Source organism: Epinephelus lanceolatus, chromosome 15 (genome assembly GCF_041903045.1).
Source record: "Epinephelus lanceolatus isolate andai-2023 chromosome 15, ASM4190304v1, whole genome shotgun sequence".
Taxonomy (NCBI): domain Eukaryota; kingdom Metazoa; phylum Chordata; class Actinopteri; order Perciformes; family Serranidae; genus Epinephelus; species Epinephelus lanceolatus.
In genome coordinates, this window is record NC_135748.1 from 40,148,486 (window position 1) to 40,162,637 (window position 14,152).

Sequence of the window (14,152 nt, forward strand, 5' to 3'; positions counted from 1 at the left end):
GACACACTCACCGTTCTCTTATCTTATTTTTATCGGACAGTTTTTTTGTTTCTAATCATTTAAGTTTTAATAAACTTTAGTTTATAAGTAGATAATAAAGACACATTACGTCACGTTCAACAGAAATGATTATAAATACTGAAATAATAACATGAGGACATCATATCACCTGAAGAAAACACTGCAAATATATGAAGTGCGATGAAATGTCACTATGAGATGAATATTCCGTTTAAACAGAGGAAATAACTTAATAATTAAGAATTTCAGTGTCTGTGTGCGGTTTGATTTCGCTCCTTTAACGCGTCTGATCTGACAGTTTGAGCTGTTTCTAACACGGATTTTATCAGATTCACTCCCACAAAGATTTTATCTGACTTTATATTTAATAAAACACATCAAAACTGAAAGCAGATTTATCTTTTAACTTGATAAAAACAGATCTTCATCTGTTGTTGTACTCTCAAAAAGTTATTTATGGCAAATAATTTCTGTTTCCCTCCCTCGATCCTTAAAAGACAATAAGTTTATTCTTAAGTATTTATTTTAAATTTAATCCACCCAGATTAAATCCAATTAAACTGTAGAAAGAGCCACACAAGAGCAAACAGTGGATCAAAAACTGGATGTAAATCATGTTGGTGAAGTTCCTGTTTCGGCCGCTGGGAGGCGCCCTCTGCCCTCCTCTCAGCCTCCTCCTCCTCCTCTCTCTTCTTCCTCTGTGTCTGCTGTTGATCCCTCTGATTTATTTGCTCACAACTTCCCTCTGAGCCTTAAAGCCAATAATAATAACAGTGCGGCTGTTTACATGCAGCCGGTGTGTTGAGAAATCACTCAGCGTCCGTGTGTTCAAACATTCACACTCACAGGAAATACATGCTGCAGATTAACCGCCTTCATCCCTTCATTCCTTCATCGCTTCATCCTTTGATCCCTTCATTCCTTCATCCCGTGCAGGTTTAAGGGAACACTTGACAGAGCAGGGGTCAAAGGTCACAGGTGAAAGCAGGATGAAGGTTTTGGTTTCTGTTAAGAGTTTAAAAAAAACACTAAAATATGAGGATGTCTAAAGCCCCTTAAAAACGCTTATAGTTACCTTAATAAACCTTCCCATAGAGTCCCATAATCTTCCTCGAATCCCCGTAGCCTGCAAACACCTTAAGATCTCCCTTAAGAACAAATGAAACATTTCAAAGCAGCAGCAACCCCAGTGAGTCTCTTAAATACCCCAACAAAGCCCCTTAAAAGCCCAGAAACTTCCTTAATAACTCCTGGAAACTCCTTAACAATCTGCTAAATACTTTAGGAACCTCATAGGAGGTTGTAAATACCCCTGAAAATCTCCTAGAACTCCCCAGGAACTTCCAAACCCCATGTAAACTTCTAGAACTCCCCTTAAAAACCAAATCTCACAAACCAAAGAACCCCTTAGGGGCTATTACATTCCCCTTAAAATGTCAGGAACTCCTTAATAACCTAATAGACCCTCTTAGACTTTGTTGATTCCCCTTACACCCTCCTTAAGAGTTAGTAGAACCTCCTCAAGAACTCATGTTAACAGCAGCTACAACTACTCACGAACCTCCAGAACCCTCCGAGAACTTTTAGGAACTCCTTACAGACCTGTGTGATGATCCAGTGGGACTCCATTAAGAACTCCCCCAAAAAACAAAAGGGCTCTAGAAACCCTTAGAGGAACCCATAGTCCCCTGTAGGCAGCTTTAGAACACCCCTGAATGTGACTACGAACCAACCAAGATTCACTGCCACCTCCTTAAGAATGTAAGGTACCCCTTAAGGGCTGCTGGAAGCAGTTTAATAGTCTCAGGAACCCATTAATAACATTAGATTTTATTTAAGAACCCCACAAAACCTAAATGCCCCCCTGAAACCCCTTGAAGAATGGCAGGAACCCCCTTAATAACACATTGCCTCTTTCAGGTAGCTCCAGAACATCCTTAAGTGACTATGGACTATCAAGATCCATTGCCACCTCCCTTAAAAACTACAGGCTACAGGAACCACAGGAATTCCCTGAATAATGCATCACCCCCGAACTAAGGTAGCTTGAGAACATCCTTAAAACCATTGAAAGTAGCTACAAACTACCAAGCTCTATTGCCACTTTCTTAATAAAGTGCTGCTGGAACCAGTTTAATAGACACAGGAACCCATTAATAACATCAGATTTGACTTAAGAACCCCAGAACCCTGTTGAGAACTCCCAGAACACCCTAACAAACCCCTTAAAGGCCACTTGATACCCCCCCCCCCCCCCAGAACTTGCAAATATGCAACCCAACTGCAAGAAACAATGTTGACAGTGTCCGTGTCTACAGATATGTAACATTTGTACATTGTTATGTAGCGGATACATTAACTTTATATTTTAACAACACTGTGGTAAACGCCATAAGTGGATTATGAAACAATGGGCCCCTGGGCACAGAAATGCAAAGGGCCCCACCACCTCTTAATAGGACAGACTTTGTGATGTTTTGCGTCTCTTTGTTGTCATTAAGCATCTTTATGTGGTTTTGTTTCTACGTGGGTCTCTTCGACATGATTTAGTGTCATATTAAGGTCATTTTGCGTCTCTTCGTGGTCTCTCTGTGTCTCTGTGGTCATCTTGAGTCTCTTCCTGGTTAGTTCATATTAATTTGACATTTGACAGTTTGCAAGTGAAGCTCAGGGGCCCTCCCTAACACTCTGGGCCCCTTGACCTGTGCCAAGTAGGCCCATTCATTAATCCATCCATGGTTAACATGTGGTTAGGTTCAGGCACAAAAACCACTTGGTTATGGTTTGGAAAAGATGATGTTTTGGCCCAAGATACCCACATTTGAGGGCGATGTCTGTAAATAACTGCTTTGTGTGGCACTATCTTCTGGAAACAGTGACGGGTTGCAAAAAAAACAGCCATGTTTGGTTCCTTAAGGGCCGCTGGAAACAGCTATGACTGCTAAATCACAACTGGGTTTGCTGTTGTTTGTTCGTCATGTTAGAAACATTGAATGACCAGTTTTCAGAAACAAACAATAGCAACATTTTCCTCTGGCGACTGGGCTGAAATACCCCCTAAAGAACCTCTAGAACCCCTTAAAGCTTCAACACCTTCCTGATCAGCCCCTCGTTCGGCTTCATTGATCGATATTAACATCTCTGCTGAATTAAACGCTGCTGTGTTTCAGGCTGAGAGAAGAAAAACAGCAGATGTTCTGCAGGAGTGAAAACTAACAGTCTGTTTCACATCTGGATCAAACGTCTCTGTCACAGACCAGAACTTTAAACCTTGTAAAACACTTTTTCTTTCTGCGTAAGAATCAGATCTGAAACAGGCGTCGGGTTGATTAAACATGGCAGATAAAATTATCACCAGTTGGTGTGGAGCTGACGGGATGAATGAACGAAAAGTTAAAACAGATGTTCCATTAAAACCCTTGAAAATAGAATAAATCTTTGCCTGGAGCGATAGCTGAGATGTTGATTATGATGGAGGTCAGAGGTCGCCTTCATGTTTCCTTCTCTCTGATTGAATTTAAAAATCATCTTCTTGTTCAAACACATATGTCATGGAATAAAAGCTTTCAGTGATAATTGCATTTTTTATTACTTTCAACAGTCAGTAAGTCCACTGTGTACAACCTGTAAATTAATTTACCTTTAAATGAAGATCTCTGAGCTTGAAGTATGTTATTGTAGGCTATTAAATATAAAGTATTTAAATCTACAAATAAACTGTAACAAGTGTGTCGCCTCGCTGACAGCTGGAGGACGTACATGTATGATGTTTGCTTATAGGCTTCAATATCATCGACTCATATCAGACAGACTCAAAATAAAAACAGCTGGTGGAGGTAAACTCCTCTTTAATCACGTTCAGGAGGAAGTTTAGTTCCTACTTTACTTGTGTGTCAGCAGACCTTTGTCGCCATAACTTTTTTCTGAGGAAATCAAATGCTGAAACTGTGCTCTACAAGTCAGAAAAAAATTAATGGAGTCTGGTTTGGTTCTGTTTGAACTCCTTGTTGTTAGTTGACCAACATTAAAAAGGCAAGAGTCAACCTTTCTCACCCTTTTTGAGCATTTAAACACAGTGTAGTGGTAGGTAAAGAGGTGGGTGTACTGCTAGGTAGATGGGTAGCTTGCCAAGGAGGAAGTGGGTGTACTCTCCAATATATTGCAATGGATCTTTGGCTGATAGGTGGGTGTACTATTAACATCCAGAAAAAGAGGTGTGCATACCCTGTTTACCTATGTATACCCTCCACTACACAACATGCTCTAAAATTCAGAAGAAAATAAATGGAGTCTGGTTTGGGCCGATTTGAACTTCCAGTCGTTCGTTGATTCACTAAAAAAAGGAAAATGTCAATTTCTCTCATTCTTTTTGAGCATTGACACATTTTCTGGTTTGGTTCTGTTTGAAGTCCTCGTTGTTAGTTGACCAACTAAACACAGCAAAAGTCAACCTTTCTCATCCTTTTCGAGCATTTAAACATGTTCTCAAATCCAGAAAAAAATGAATAGAGTCTGGTTTGGTTCAGTTTGAGGTCGTAGTTGTTACTTAACCAACTAAAAATTGCAAGAGTCAAACTTTCTCATCCTTTTTTGGCCGTTTGACCATTGTCTTAAATTCAGAAGTGATGAATGGAGTCTGGCTTACTTTGGCTTGATGTCACAGTTGGTGGTTAGCCAACAAAAGAGGCAACGGTCAACCTGTGTTTGGCCCTTCACTGCAAATCTGAGCCTTTAAATGTGTTTTAAAAGTTAGTCTGGTTTGGTTCTGAAGTCCTCATTGATCAACTGACCAAAATCACCGCTCTCTACATTTTTATGGCATTTTGACATGTTCTTAAATCCAGAGAAAAATGAATGGAGTCTGGTTTGGTTTGAACTCCTTGTTGTTTGTTGACCAACTGAAAATGGCAAGAGTCAACCTTTCTCACCCTTTTTTGGGCGTTTAAACATTTTCTTAAATTCGGAAGAACATGAGTGGAGTCTGGTTTGGGCTGGTTGACGTTTGTTTGACTCTCTTGCCTCCTCTGTCAGCTCTCGTACAGTCTGCAAAAGTCACATTGCAACTGAGCTTTTAAATGTGGCGTGGAATTCAGAAAAAACAGAACTGAGTCTGGTTTGATTTGAAGTCCCAATCGTTAGTTGACCAATCAAAAGAGACAAAGAGCCGTGCTTTAAATGGCTCTTTTCAGCATTGATATCACATTATATAATTCTGAGGAAAATGACCTTATAGTCTGGTCTGGTTTCACCTGACGTCACTGTTGGTACAGTAGCTCACCGAAAGAGGCAGAACTCAACCTCTCATCCTTTTTTGAGCATTAACCTGCTGTAGAATTCAGAAGAAAATGAATGGAGTCTGGTTTAATTATAAGTCCCAGTGGTTACTTGACCAATCACAAGAGACAAAAAGACGTCCTTTTCAGCATTTACATTGTGACCTCAGTCTGGTCTGGTGTCACCTGATGTCACTGTTTGTAGTTCACCAACAAAGGAGGGAAGACTCTTCCTCTGTCTGATACTGGGTGCTGCAAATCTGAGCCTTTGTACGTTTTCTAGAATTCAGAGAAAAATGAATGGAGTCTGGTTGGTGTGACTTGAGTTCCGTGTTGGTTATTGGTGGGTGAGGCAGGACAGTCAGGCTCTTTCTTATAGAGTCACACTGCACATACAAGCTTTTAAAGTATTGTTAAAATCTGAAGAAATGAACTGAGTTTGGTTTGATTAGACACACCAGCTGTTTGTCTGTTTTAAAATTCAGAGGAAACACAGTGGAGTCAGGTCAGTCTGTAGCTGGGCAACAAAGGAGGCGACCTCTCTCAGCCACCTCTGCTGCTTCACACCGCTGTTTAAACTTGTTTTATAATTCTGAGCAAAATGAACTGAGTGTAGTTTGATCTGAGGTGCAGCGAAAGCTCATCTTTATATCTTCATTTTTCTTTTCCCAACATCAACAGAAGCCTCCTCTTCACCCAGCCTTCCTCTGATGGATCCACCTGCTGCTTTTTGTTTTAAAGGTTCAGTCTGGAGAAAAACAAATCTTAAGATCATGAAATCAGACCGGAAACAGAAACATTCATCACCAACCTGCAGGTGAAATAAAAAAGCTCCGGTTTGTTTCAGGGTTTCTCTCTCTGAGGCTGTTTTTTTTTCTCTCCTCCTCCTTCTCCTCCCCCTCCTCCTCCTCCTTCTCCTTCTCCTTCTCCTCCTCCTCCTCCTCCTCCTCCTCCTCCTCCTCCTCAGTCCTGTTTGGATGCTGCGCAGTCCTCGGCGCGCACGCACGCGCTGCAGAAAACATATAAGCAGAGCCGGTGAACGGTCCAAACTCCGCTCACATCCTCAGCTTCTGTGAGCAAACTAACAACAACAACAACAAACAAACAAACAAGCAGTATGTTTAGTTCAGTGAGTCACAGAGAAGCTGACAAACAAACAGCAAGTTAAAAGTTCCCCATCAAAATAAAAGCATAAAGAAAAAACAACAACAAAGAAAATTCACTTTAGGGACGCAAAATGCGCATCGGGACGCGTTTTTACGCAAGAAAAAATTATTATTATTACTATTATTATTTCTTACATTCGGAGATAATAGTCTCAACTTTTTGGAGGAGCTTTCAGTTGACACTGCGCCGTTGAAGGCCACGAGATGTGACTGAAAGCTCCGGAAAAGGGAACAAAAAAGTGTTTTTTTTTGTGTTAATTATTATTATTATTAATGTAGCCTATTTTATTCAACATTCAGCCCAATAATAACTGAATTTTTGCAAAATATTTTTCTGTCCTGATATCCGGTGTCGGTTCGCTGGTTTGTGCCTTGTTTTATCCCATTTTTTCCTAAAATAAAAGTTAAAATTAGAGCTCACATGAACCTTAATAAATTTTAGCTAAATGTTTTCTTACTGTGAAAATGTCCTGATGATAAAAAGCATGAAACAAACCAATAAAACGGAAACGAACCCAAAGGGAAGAAATGCTTAAAAAGCTTCAGACAAACACAGTTTCCGGTAATTTGACTGTATTTTTGCGTAAATGTGATATTTTCTGTTTCTGCAACGCGTCAAACTCCTGCAAACTGAACCAAAATCATTATTTTATGTAAATAATTCTCTCTTGTTGCTCCGCCTCCACCTGTCTTATTTCCACATGTATTATTATAATGATATTTGTGTGATGTGCAGCCTTCAGACCTGCTGAGAGAAAATAAACCCACATCTGTGGAGCTCAGGCGGCTCAGTGACGCTTCGGTGTCTCGGTGCGTAAAAGACGAGCCTCAGCTGCTCCTCCGGGGGAAAAGTTTCCCACAGAAACTCAAAAAATAATCTTTGTTTAGTTTGTTAAACTGGAGGAAATGTTTGGTTTCTGACTGGGCGGATTTTTTTTCTGTCACATTTTCGCCTCTCTGGATGGAAACACTTTGCGTCTTTCTCTCCGTGTTGGCACATTTCCAGGTGATTTCAAATCACTGAGTCACAGGAAAATCTCCAGAGTGTTGAATTAACTCTGTTGGAGTTTTTCTAATCTGCCTCAGAATCAGAGTCTCAAACGGTCCCGAGTTTTTGTTGTTTATCAGCGACAGTCCGGATTGTTTCAGTCCTCATGTGGAGTCTCTCTGAAGCTCAGCCCGCCTTTAAAGAGTTCAGTGAACTCACAGACTCAAAAACCTGAAGCTGCACCTGCTGCATCTTCCTCTGAGAAGCTTTTATTTTGTAGAGTTCACTGCTTCTTTTTTTATGAATCAACAACATGAGTGATGTTTCATGTTTGGTCACATACGTGCAGGACTGTGTTGGCGCAGCAGGCTCTGCAGAGTAACTCAGTGATGTCAGTCGGCTGATAGTAACAGTACTGTAGTAACACTGTCAGCACTGTAACAGTAAGCAGTATTACTACACATGTTATCACCCGGCAGCAGTAAGTGAGGGGGGAGTGCAGCAGTTTCAATGTAGCAGGGACTAATAACAGAAACTAAATATAAAATATTGTGTTTTATTTCAAATCAGTGACAAAAACATTTTATATTTGAGGAGAAACATCAGTTTTACTTATTGATGCTCACATGTTCACAGTCCGGGGGGTAAAGATAACATGTACAAATACTGTCAACAGCAGCTGTTGTAGCATTTAATACTCCTTATAATATCCTTGTATGTCATTAAAAACATGCAGCAGTGAGAAAGTAGTGGCAGCACTGATAGTATTAGTGTAGCAGGAATATTGTTTTTTTCAGCCCCAACACAACGAGACACCAACAATACAGCTGCTTTAGTTATCTGAATTATTTATATTTTATTTACTCTATTAAATATTAAACATTATTGTGTGTAAACTTTGGTTTTATTGCAGAAAAGCGAGACGCAGTAAAATATTTTTGGTGTAAAAGGAGTGAAATTTAAATATCTATTGTGTCCAAAATCAACTGGAACCTCGCTAAATGTTAGATTTTAATGGTGTGGATATATAAATAGATAAAAATCATGTTAATAAAAACCTCAAAATAATAAATAATTCTGACTATATGACCTCAGTGTTTATTATTATAGCAGCAGCGCATGAGGGAGCAGTGGTGCAGCTTTACTGCGAGTAGTAATATTTGAATGTATCGCCAAAGCGTCAGAGTCAAAGATGAAATGTGTTCAGATGTTTTCCGAAAGAAAAAGCGAAATAAATCATGTTAGAAATATAATAATCATCATCATTTAGATGTTATAAATATAATTGATGTTTTCTTAAATATCAGTCATGGTACAGAAAGGCTGGAGACACATTTTGGTGTTAAAGGAAATAAATCTCCGCGCGTCTCCTCCGGCGGCCTCCAGCTCTCCTCTCCTCCACTCTTTTATTCATTCAACATTCACTGAGTGTGTTTCTGCCTCCGGTTCACTTCTGAAATTCTCCTCCGACGTGAAGCCGTCGGGGAGGAAACCAACAAAGCTTCCTGGAAGCTGCAGACTGACATGACACCGTGTTTACGCCTCTCCGGCGCACATTTTACGCGCATTTTACGCACGGAGAATCGGCTTTGGAGAAAACAGCCCGTAGCCTTTCTGTGCCGTTTCAGTCTGCTGCGATCTGACACACAAATCACCTCCGCGTGTCCTGACCGTGTCCGCGTGCCCTCCGGATCCCCTCTCCTCTGTTTATTTTCCCTCTGAGTCTGGATGTAAACAGTTTTGAAGACGCCGAAGGGGAAAATATTTGAATCGGAGGAGTGTAAATATGAGGAGCGGCGGGGATTTGGGTGTACGCATGCACGGTGTGTGTTTTCCAGCGACGGTTTTAGTTTAGGTGGGGGAGAGGATGAGGGAGGGAGGGGAGGGGTGAGGGGAAGGAGTGTTGATAGGGGTGAGTGTGTTTTCCACGCTGCAAGAAGTGTCCGTGTTGGCGAGTCGTTTTGGGCGTGTGAGCCGCTCTCAGAGTCTCATTTGTGTCCGGATAAGATCAGAAAAACACAAAATTAAAGCAGAAAATGATCAGTTTTCAAATAAAGTTGAATTTATTTTACAAGGCAAGTTTTTGTGTTTTGAAAATGAGGCTAAAATGAGAAGTGGAGATAAAAAATTTAACATGAAAATGCAAAACAATAACGACAAAAACACGGAAACAATAAAAAATAAAATCCACTCTGTCAGATTTTTGTGTTTATTCTGATCAAATTGAGATTTCTAGTGACTCCATGAGACATAAAAGAGAGGCAGGGTTGGGTATTTTTTGCAGCGTGCACGGCATTGGTGGATGTGTGTGTTTCCCTGTGCGTCATGATTGGCTGAAAGCGCAGAGGACGCCTTAATATTTAATACTAATGTTCCCCTGGTTGGCTGAGGACTGGAAAGGTCCAACCAATGTTTTTTACTTGCTTTAGTGGCTGTGGCTCCCTAATTAATTGCAGCTATCTGTCTCCTATCGATGTGTGTGTACATGTGTGTTGTGTGTGTGTGTTTCCTTTTTTCTCCCCAAACCGAACATGAAATAGTTTGTTGGGCTATACTTTCTTTCTTCCTATCGTTCCCCCCTTCCGTCCTTCCCGTCCTGGTTCGCAGGCAGAGACAGGACAGATTGAGACCCAGCTGTGTTCGTCGCTTTTGGTCGTTGCCATTTTCCCCCCTCATTGCCCGGTGATGTTGGATATGGGAGAGCGCAAAGAGGTGAAAATGATTCCCAAATCGTCGTTCAGTATAAACAGTTTGGTGCCCGAGGCCGTGCAAAGCGACAACAACAACCACCAGAACCAGCATCACCACCAGAACCACCACCACCAGAACCACCACCGGCCCGGCGGCGCGGACGAAGCCGAGCAGAAGGCTCCTCTCCCGGTCGCGCAGCAGGACGGCAAAGCGGATCCTAAAAGTGACTCCTCGAGCCAGGAGAGCTGCCCGGACGACAAGGAGAAAGCGGAGGAGAAGAAGGACGGGAAAGACGGGGACGGCGGCGCCGGAGGGAAGGACGGAGAGAAGAAAAGCGGCAAGTACGAAAAACCTCCTTTTAGTTACAACGCGTTGATAATGATGGCCATCAGGCAGAGCCCGGAGAAGCGGCTCACCCTCAACGGCATTTATGAGTTCATCATGAAAAACTTCCCGTACTACCGGGAGAACAAGCAGGGCTGGCAGAACTCCATCCGGCACAACCTCAGCTTGAATAAATGCTTCGTCAAGGTGCCGCGGCACTACGACGACCCGGGCAAAGGGAACTACTGGATGCTGGACCCCAGCAGCGACGACGTCTTCATCGGCGGCACCACCGGGAAGCTCCGGCGGCGGTCCACCACGTCCCGGGCCAAGCTGGCCTTCAAGCGGGGCGCCCGGCTGACCTCCGGGCTGACCTTCATGGACCGGGCGGGCTCCCTGTACTGGCCCATGTCCCCCTTCCTCTCCCTGCACCACCCGCGGGCCAGCAGCGCCCTGGGCTACAACGGGACCTCCTCGGGCTACCCGGGTCACCCCATGTCCTACAGCACCATGCTCACCCAGAACATGGGCAACAACCACTCGTCGTTCCCGTCCTCCAACGGGCTGAGCATGGACCGGCTGGTCGGCGGGGATCTCCCCTACGCGACGCACCACCTGACGGCGGCGGCCCTGGCGGCCTCGGCGGTGCCCTGCGGCCTCTCCGTGCCTTGCTCCGGGGCCACTTACTCCCTGAACCCGTGCTCGGTCAACCTGCTGGCCGGGCAGACCAGTTACTTTTTCCCCCACGTCCCGCACCCGTCCATGACCACGCAGTCCGGCGGCAGCGGCGGCTCCTTGCAGGCTGCCCGGGCTTCGGCCTCCAATTCCCCGCAGGCTCCGTCCTCCTCCTCGCTGCCCTGTGACTCTCTGAGGCCGGCTCTGTCCGGCTCTCTGCCGGCCTTCTCCTCGGGACTTTCCGGGGGTTTGTCTGACTATTTTACGCATCAAAACCAGGGGTCGACCTCCAACCCGCTTATACACTAACACCCCCAAAACCCTCACCCCTCCACCTTACCTCACCCTCCATCCCTCCATCCCTTCATCCCTTCATCCTCTCCACTCACTCCTGATGAGTGAAAATGACTGGAACTGTAAGTTGAACATTTTACACTGAACATTTACATTGTAAAAAAAATTACAAAATTATTATAAACTACCTACTATAGAAAAAAAGAGGAGAGACTTAAACTGCAAAACAAAAAGAGCAGCAGAGAAACTCACAGAAAGCAGCCCTGAAGTTTCCAGGTATTTTTTAATATTATTATTATTATTATTATTATTATTATTATCTCTTCTTCTTCTCTTCTTCTTCTTCTGCTCCATCTTCTCCTGCAGTTTTAATTTCTGTGTACATAATGTCTGTTACTATAAGTGTCCGGGGTTTGTCTCTGTATAGTTACTGTCAGTCAGCGACGTGCAATGTGACCTGAGCTAAAAAAACAGAGAGAACGATGATAGGCTGATTTTTTTTCTGTTGTTGTTGTTGTTGTTGTTGTTGTTGTTGGAGGAGGCATTACTTTTTTATAGAATGTGTATTTAAAAATAGTTTTGTCTAATTTTGAGATTAAAAAAACGTTAAAATAATAATAATAATAATATCTCTAATAGCCGGTTTGTGCCCGCATGTTTGCAGTATTATCAGGTATCATGCGGGTTAGAAAAGAAGCGGCGGAGAATGATTTTTATTTTACAAAAATTTAAACACTAATTTTTTTTTCTATACAGTGAAATGTGTTTTTTTTTTAAAGCGACTCCCGCCGTTAAAACCATGAGGCTGTTTTTTTCCTCCATTCTTTTATTTCCCAGTTTAAAAACTGTTCATGTACTTTTATAGACCAAAGAATCGGTTTTTAGGAAATTTAGTCATTATTCAGCTGACAGAGGCCTAATGTAGTAGGAATTAGAGAGTGAATGAGTGAGTGTGTGAGTGAGTGAATAGAGGGGTGAATTGTTGCCTCCCGCACTGCAGAAAATGTCCATTTAAACGAGATTTTTACGGCAGTATTTTTTTTAGTTTCTTAAATCAGCGGAAATCTGAATGGAGTTTGGTGGTGTCGTGTTTTCTGTTGGTGCAGTTGGAGGCATCTCGCCTTAACCCGCCTCGCTTTTGATTCAGTGTTGAAGTGCGTTGGATAACACGTGAATTTAACTCCTCATTTTTGCAGAAAAATCCAAATTTTAACGCAGAATTTTGAGCGTAAATGTCTCGTTTCTCAGATGGATATTTTCCGCGGTGGCAGACTGTGATGTGCTTTCTCTGACTGTAGACGTGATCGCCGGTAAAAACGGGCCTTCACGCCTCCTTCTTTTTATTTTTAATTTTATTTTTTTGTATAATTAGTAAAAGAGAGAGAAAATGTCTATTTGTAATTTGAATTTGGGGTTTTGCTTCTTTTCTAAAAAGGAAGAACAATGTAAAGACCCGTTTGTTTGACAGAAGAAAAAATGCCTCATTATCTAATACTACTTGGAATGATTGTCCTTTAATTGTCGTCTCTAAAAACAATTTTTCATGGTTGTGATACTATTGTGGTCTTATTCTTATTCCCGTGTTTGTCGCTTACAGAAGTTAAAAAAAGAAAAAAATGTTTTAATCATAAAAAAAATAAAAATAAAAGAATAGGTTACATTCATAACTAACGCAAATCCTTTTGTCTTTTTTGCTCCTGCCGTCCGTGTTGTCACTGATTTTATCACCAGGTACTTAAACGCAACATTTAATTCCTCTTCTTAAATCATTATCTTTAAATTTCAGAGTAAATCTGCCTCTTTTTCTGGATTTAATCTTAAATTTGGAGTTTTGTTAACGCGGCTCTGCACTGCGCAGCTTCCCAGGTGGAACTTATTTGAATGGAGCGCAAAAAATTCACCAGAGATGGTTTTTGGAGGCCTTGACCATGATTCAAACAGCAACACATTCTCCTGAAATGTTCCCTCTCGCGCATGTGAGTGTCTTGTGTTTATGTTTTTTTTTTTTTTTGGGGGGGGGGGGGTTGCTTGTTATTGTTGTTTACGCACACAGTGGAAAAAAAATGCGCAGCAGCAGTGTGCGTAAAGCTTTTACGCATAAAGATTTACGCGCGTCTGGGTGGAAAAACTGTGTCAAATGATGCAACCAGAGGTCGCGCTCAGGCTGCTGGAGCCTGACTGACTGTGAGACATTTTATTCTTTTGAGCAGTGAAATCTGAGGCGCTGCAGGCTGCGGCTCACTGCGGGGCTCAGTGCGTGTTTTGGTGCAGAAATCACCCAGAATATCATCACGTGTTGTTTCAGCATCAGATGAATTCATCCAAACGCTGCTGTGGTTTGAATGTTTTGGTGCATTTGTCCTCTTTCTGCATCTCAAAGCTCAGATTGTGTCCAAAAGGCGGAAATTTAAATTCAAACTCGCAGATTTTTCCTGATTTCCTGCAGAAACTGATTCTGATTCTGAGTGTGAGCGTTTTCTTTGTCCTGTGGTGTGTGTTTGTGTCAGCTCCGGCTTGTCGTGTTTGCGTGTGTGTGTGTGTGTGTGTGTGTGTGTGTGTGTGGCTCGTTATTTACAGATCATTCTGAGACCCTGCTGCAAAAAGCTGAAATTTATTCTTGATTTTTTGCAGATTTTCTCAAACAAAATTCAGATTTTAAGGTGTTTTGTTCCCTCACTTCGTCACATTATAGAGATTTTACGAGTCTTCTTGTCTCCTTC

General features: G+C 42.2%; 1 protein-coding gene across 1 annotated transcript; it reads left to right on the plus strand.

Moving 5' to 3' along the window:
• Positions 1 to 9,356: 9,356 nt before the first annotated feature.
• foxg1a (forkhead box G1a) lies at positions 9,357 to 13,319 on the plus strand. Its single transcript, XM_033642111.2, has one exon. The coding sequence runs from the start codon at positions 10,134 to 10,136 to the stop codon at positions 11,445 to 11,447; it is 1,314 nt and encodes a 437-aa protein (XP_033498002.1). The 5' UTR covers positions 9,357 to 10,133; the 3' UTR covers positions 11,448 to 13,319.
• Positions 13,320 to 14,152: the final 833 nt, after the last annotated feature.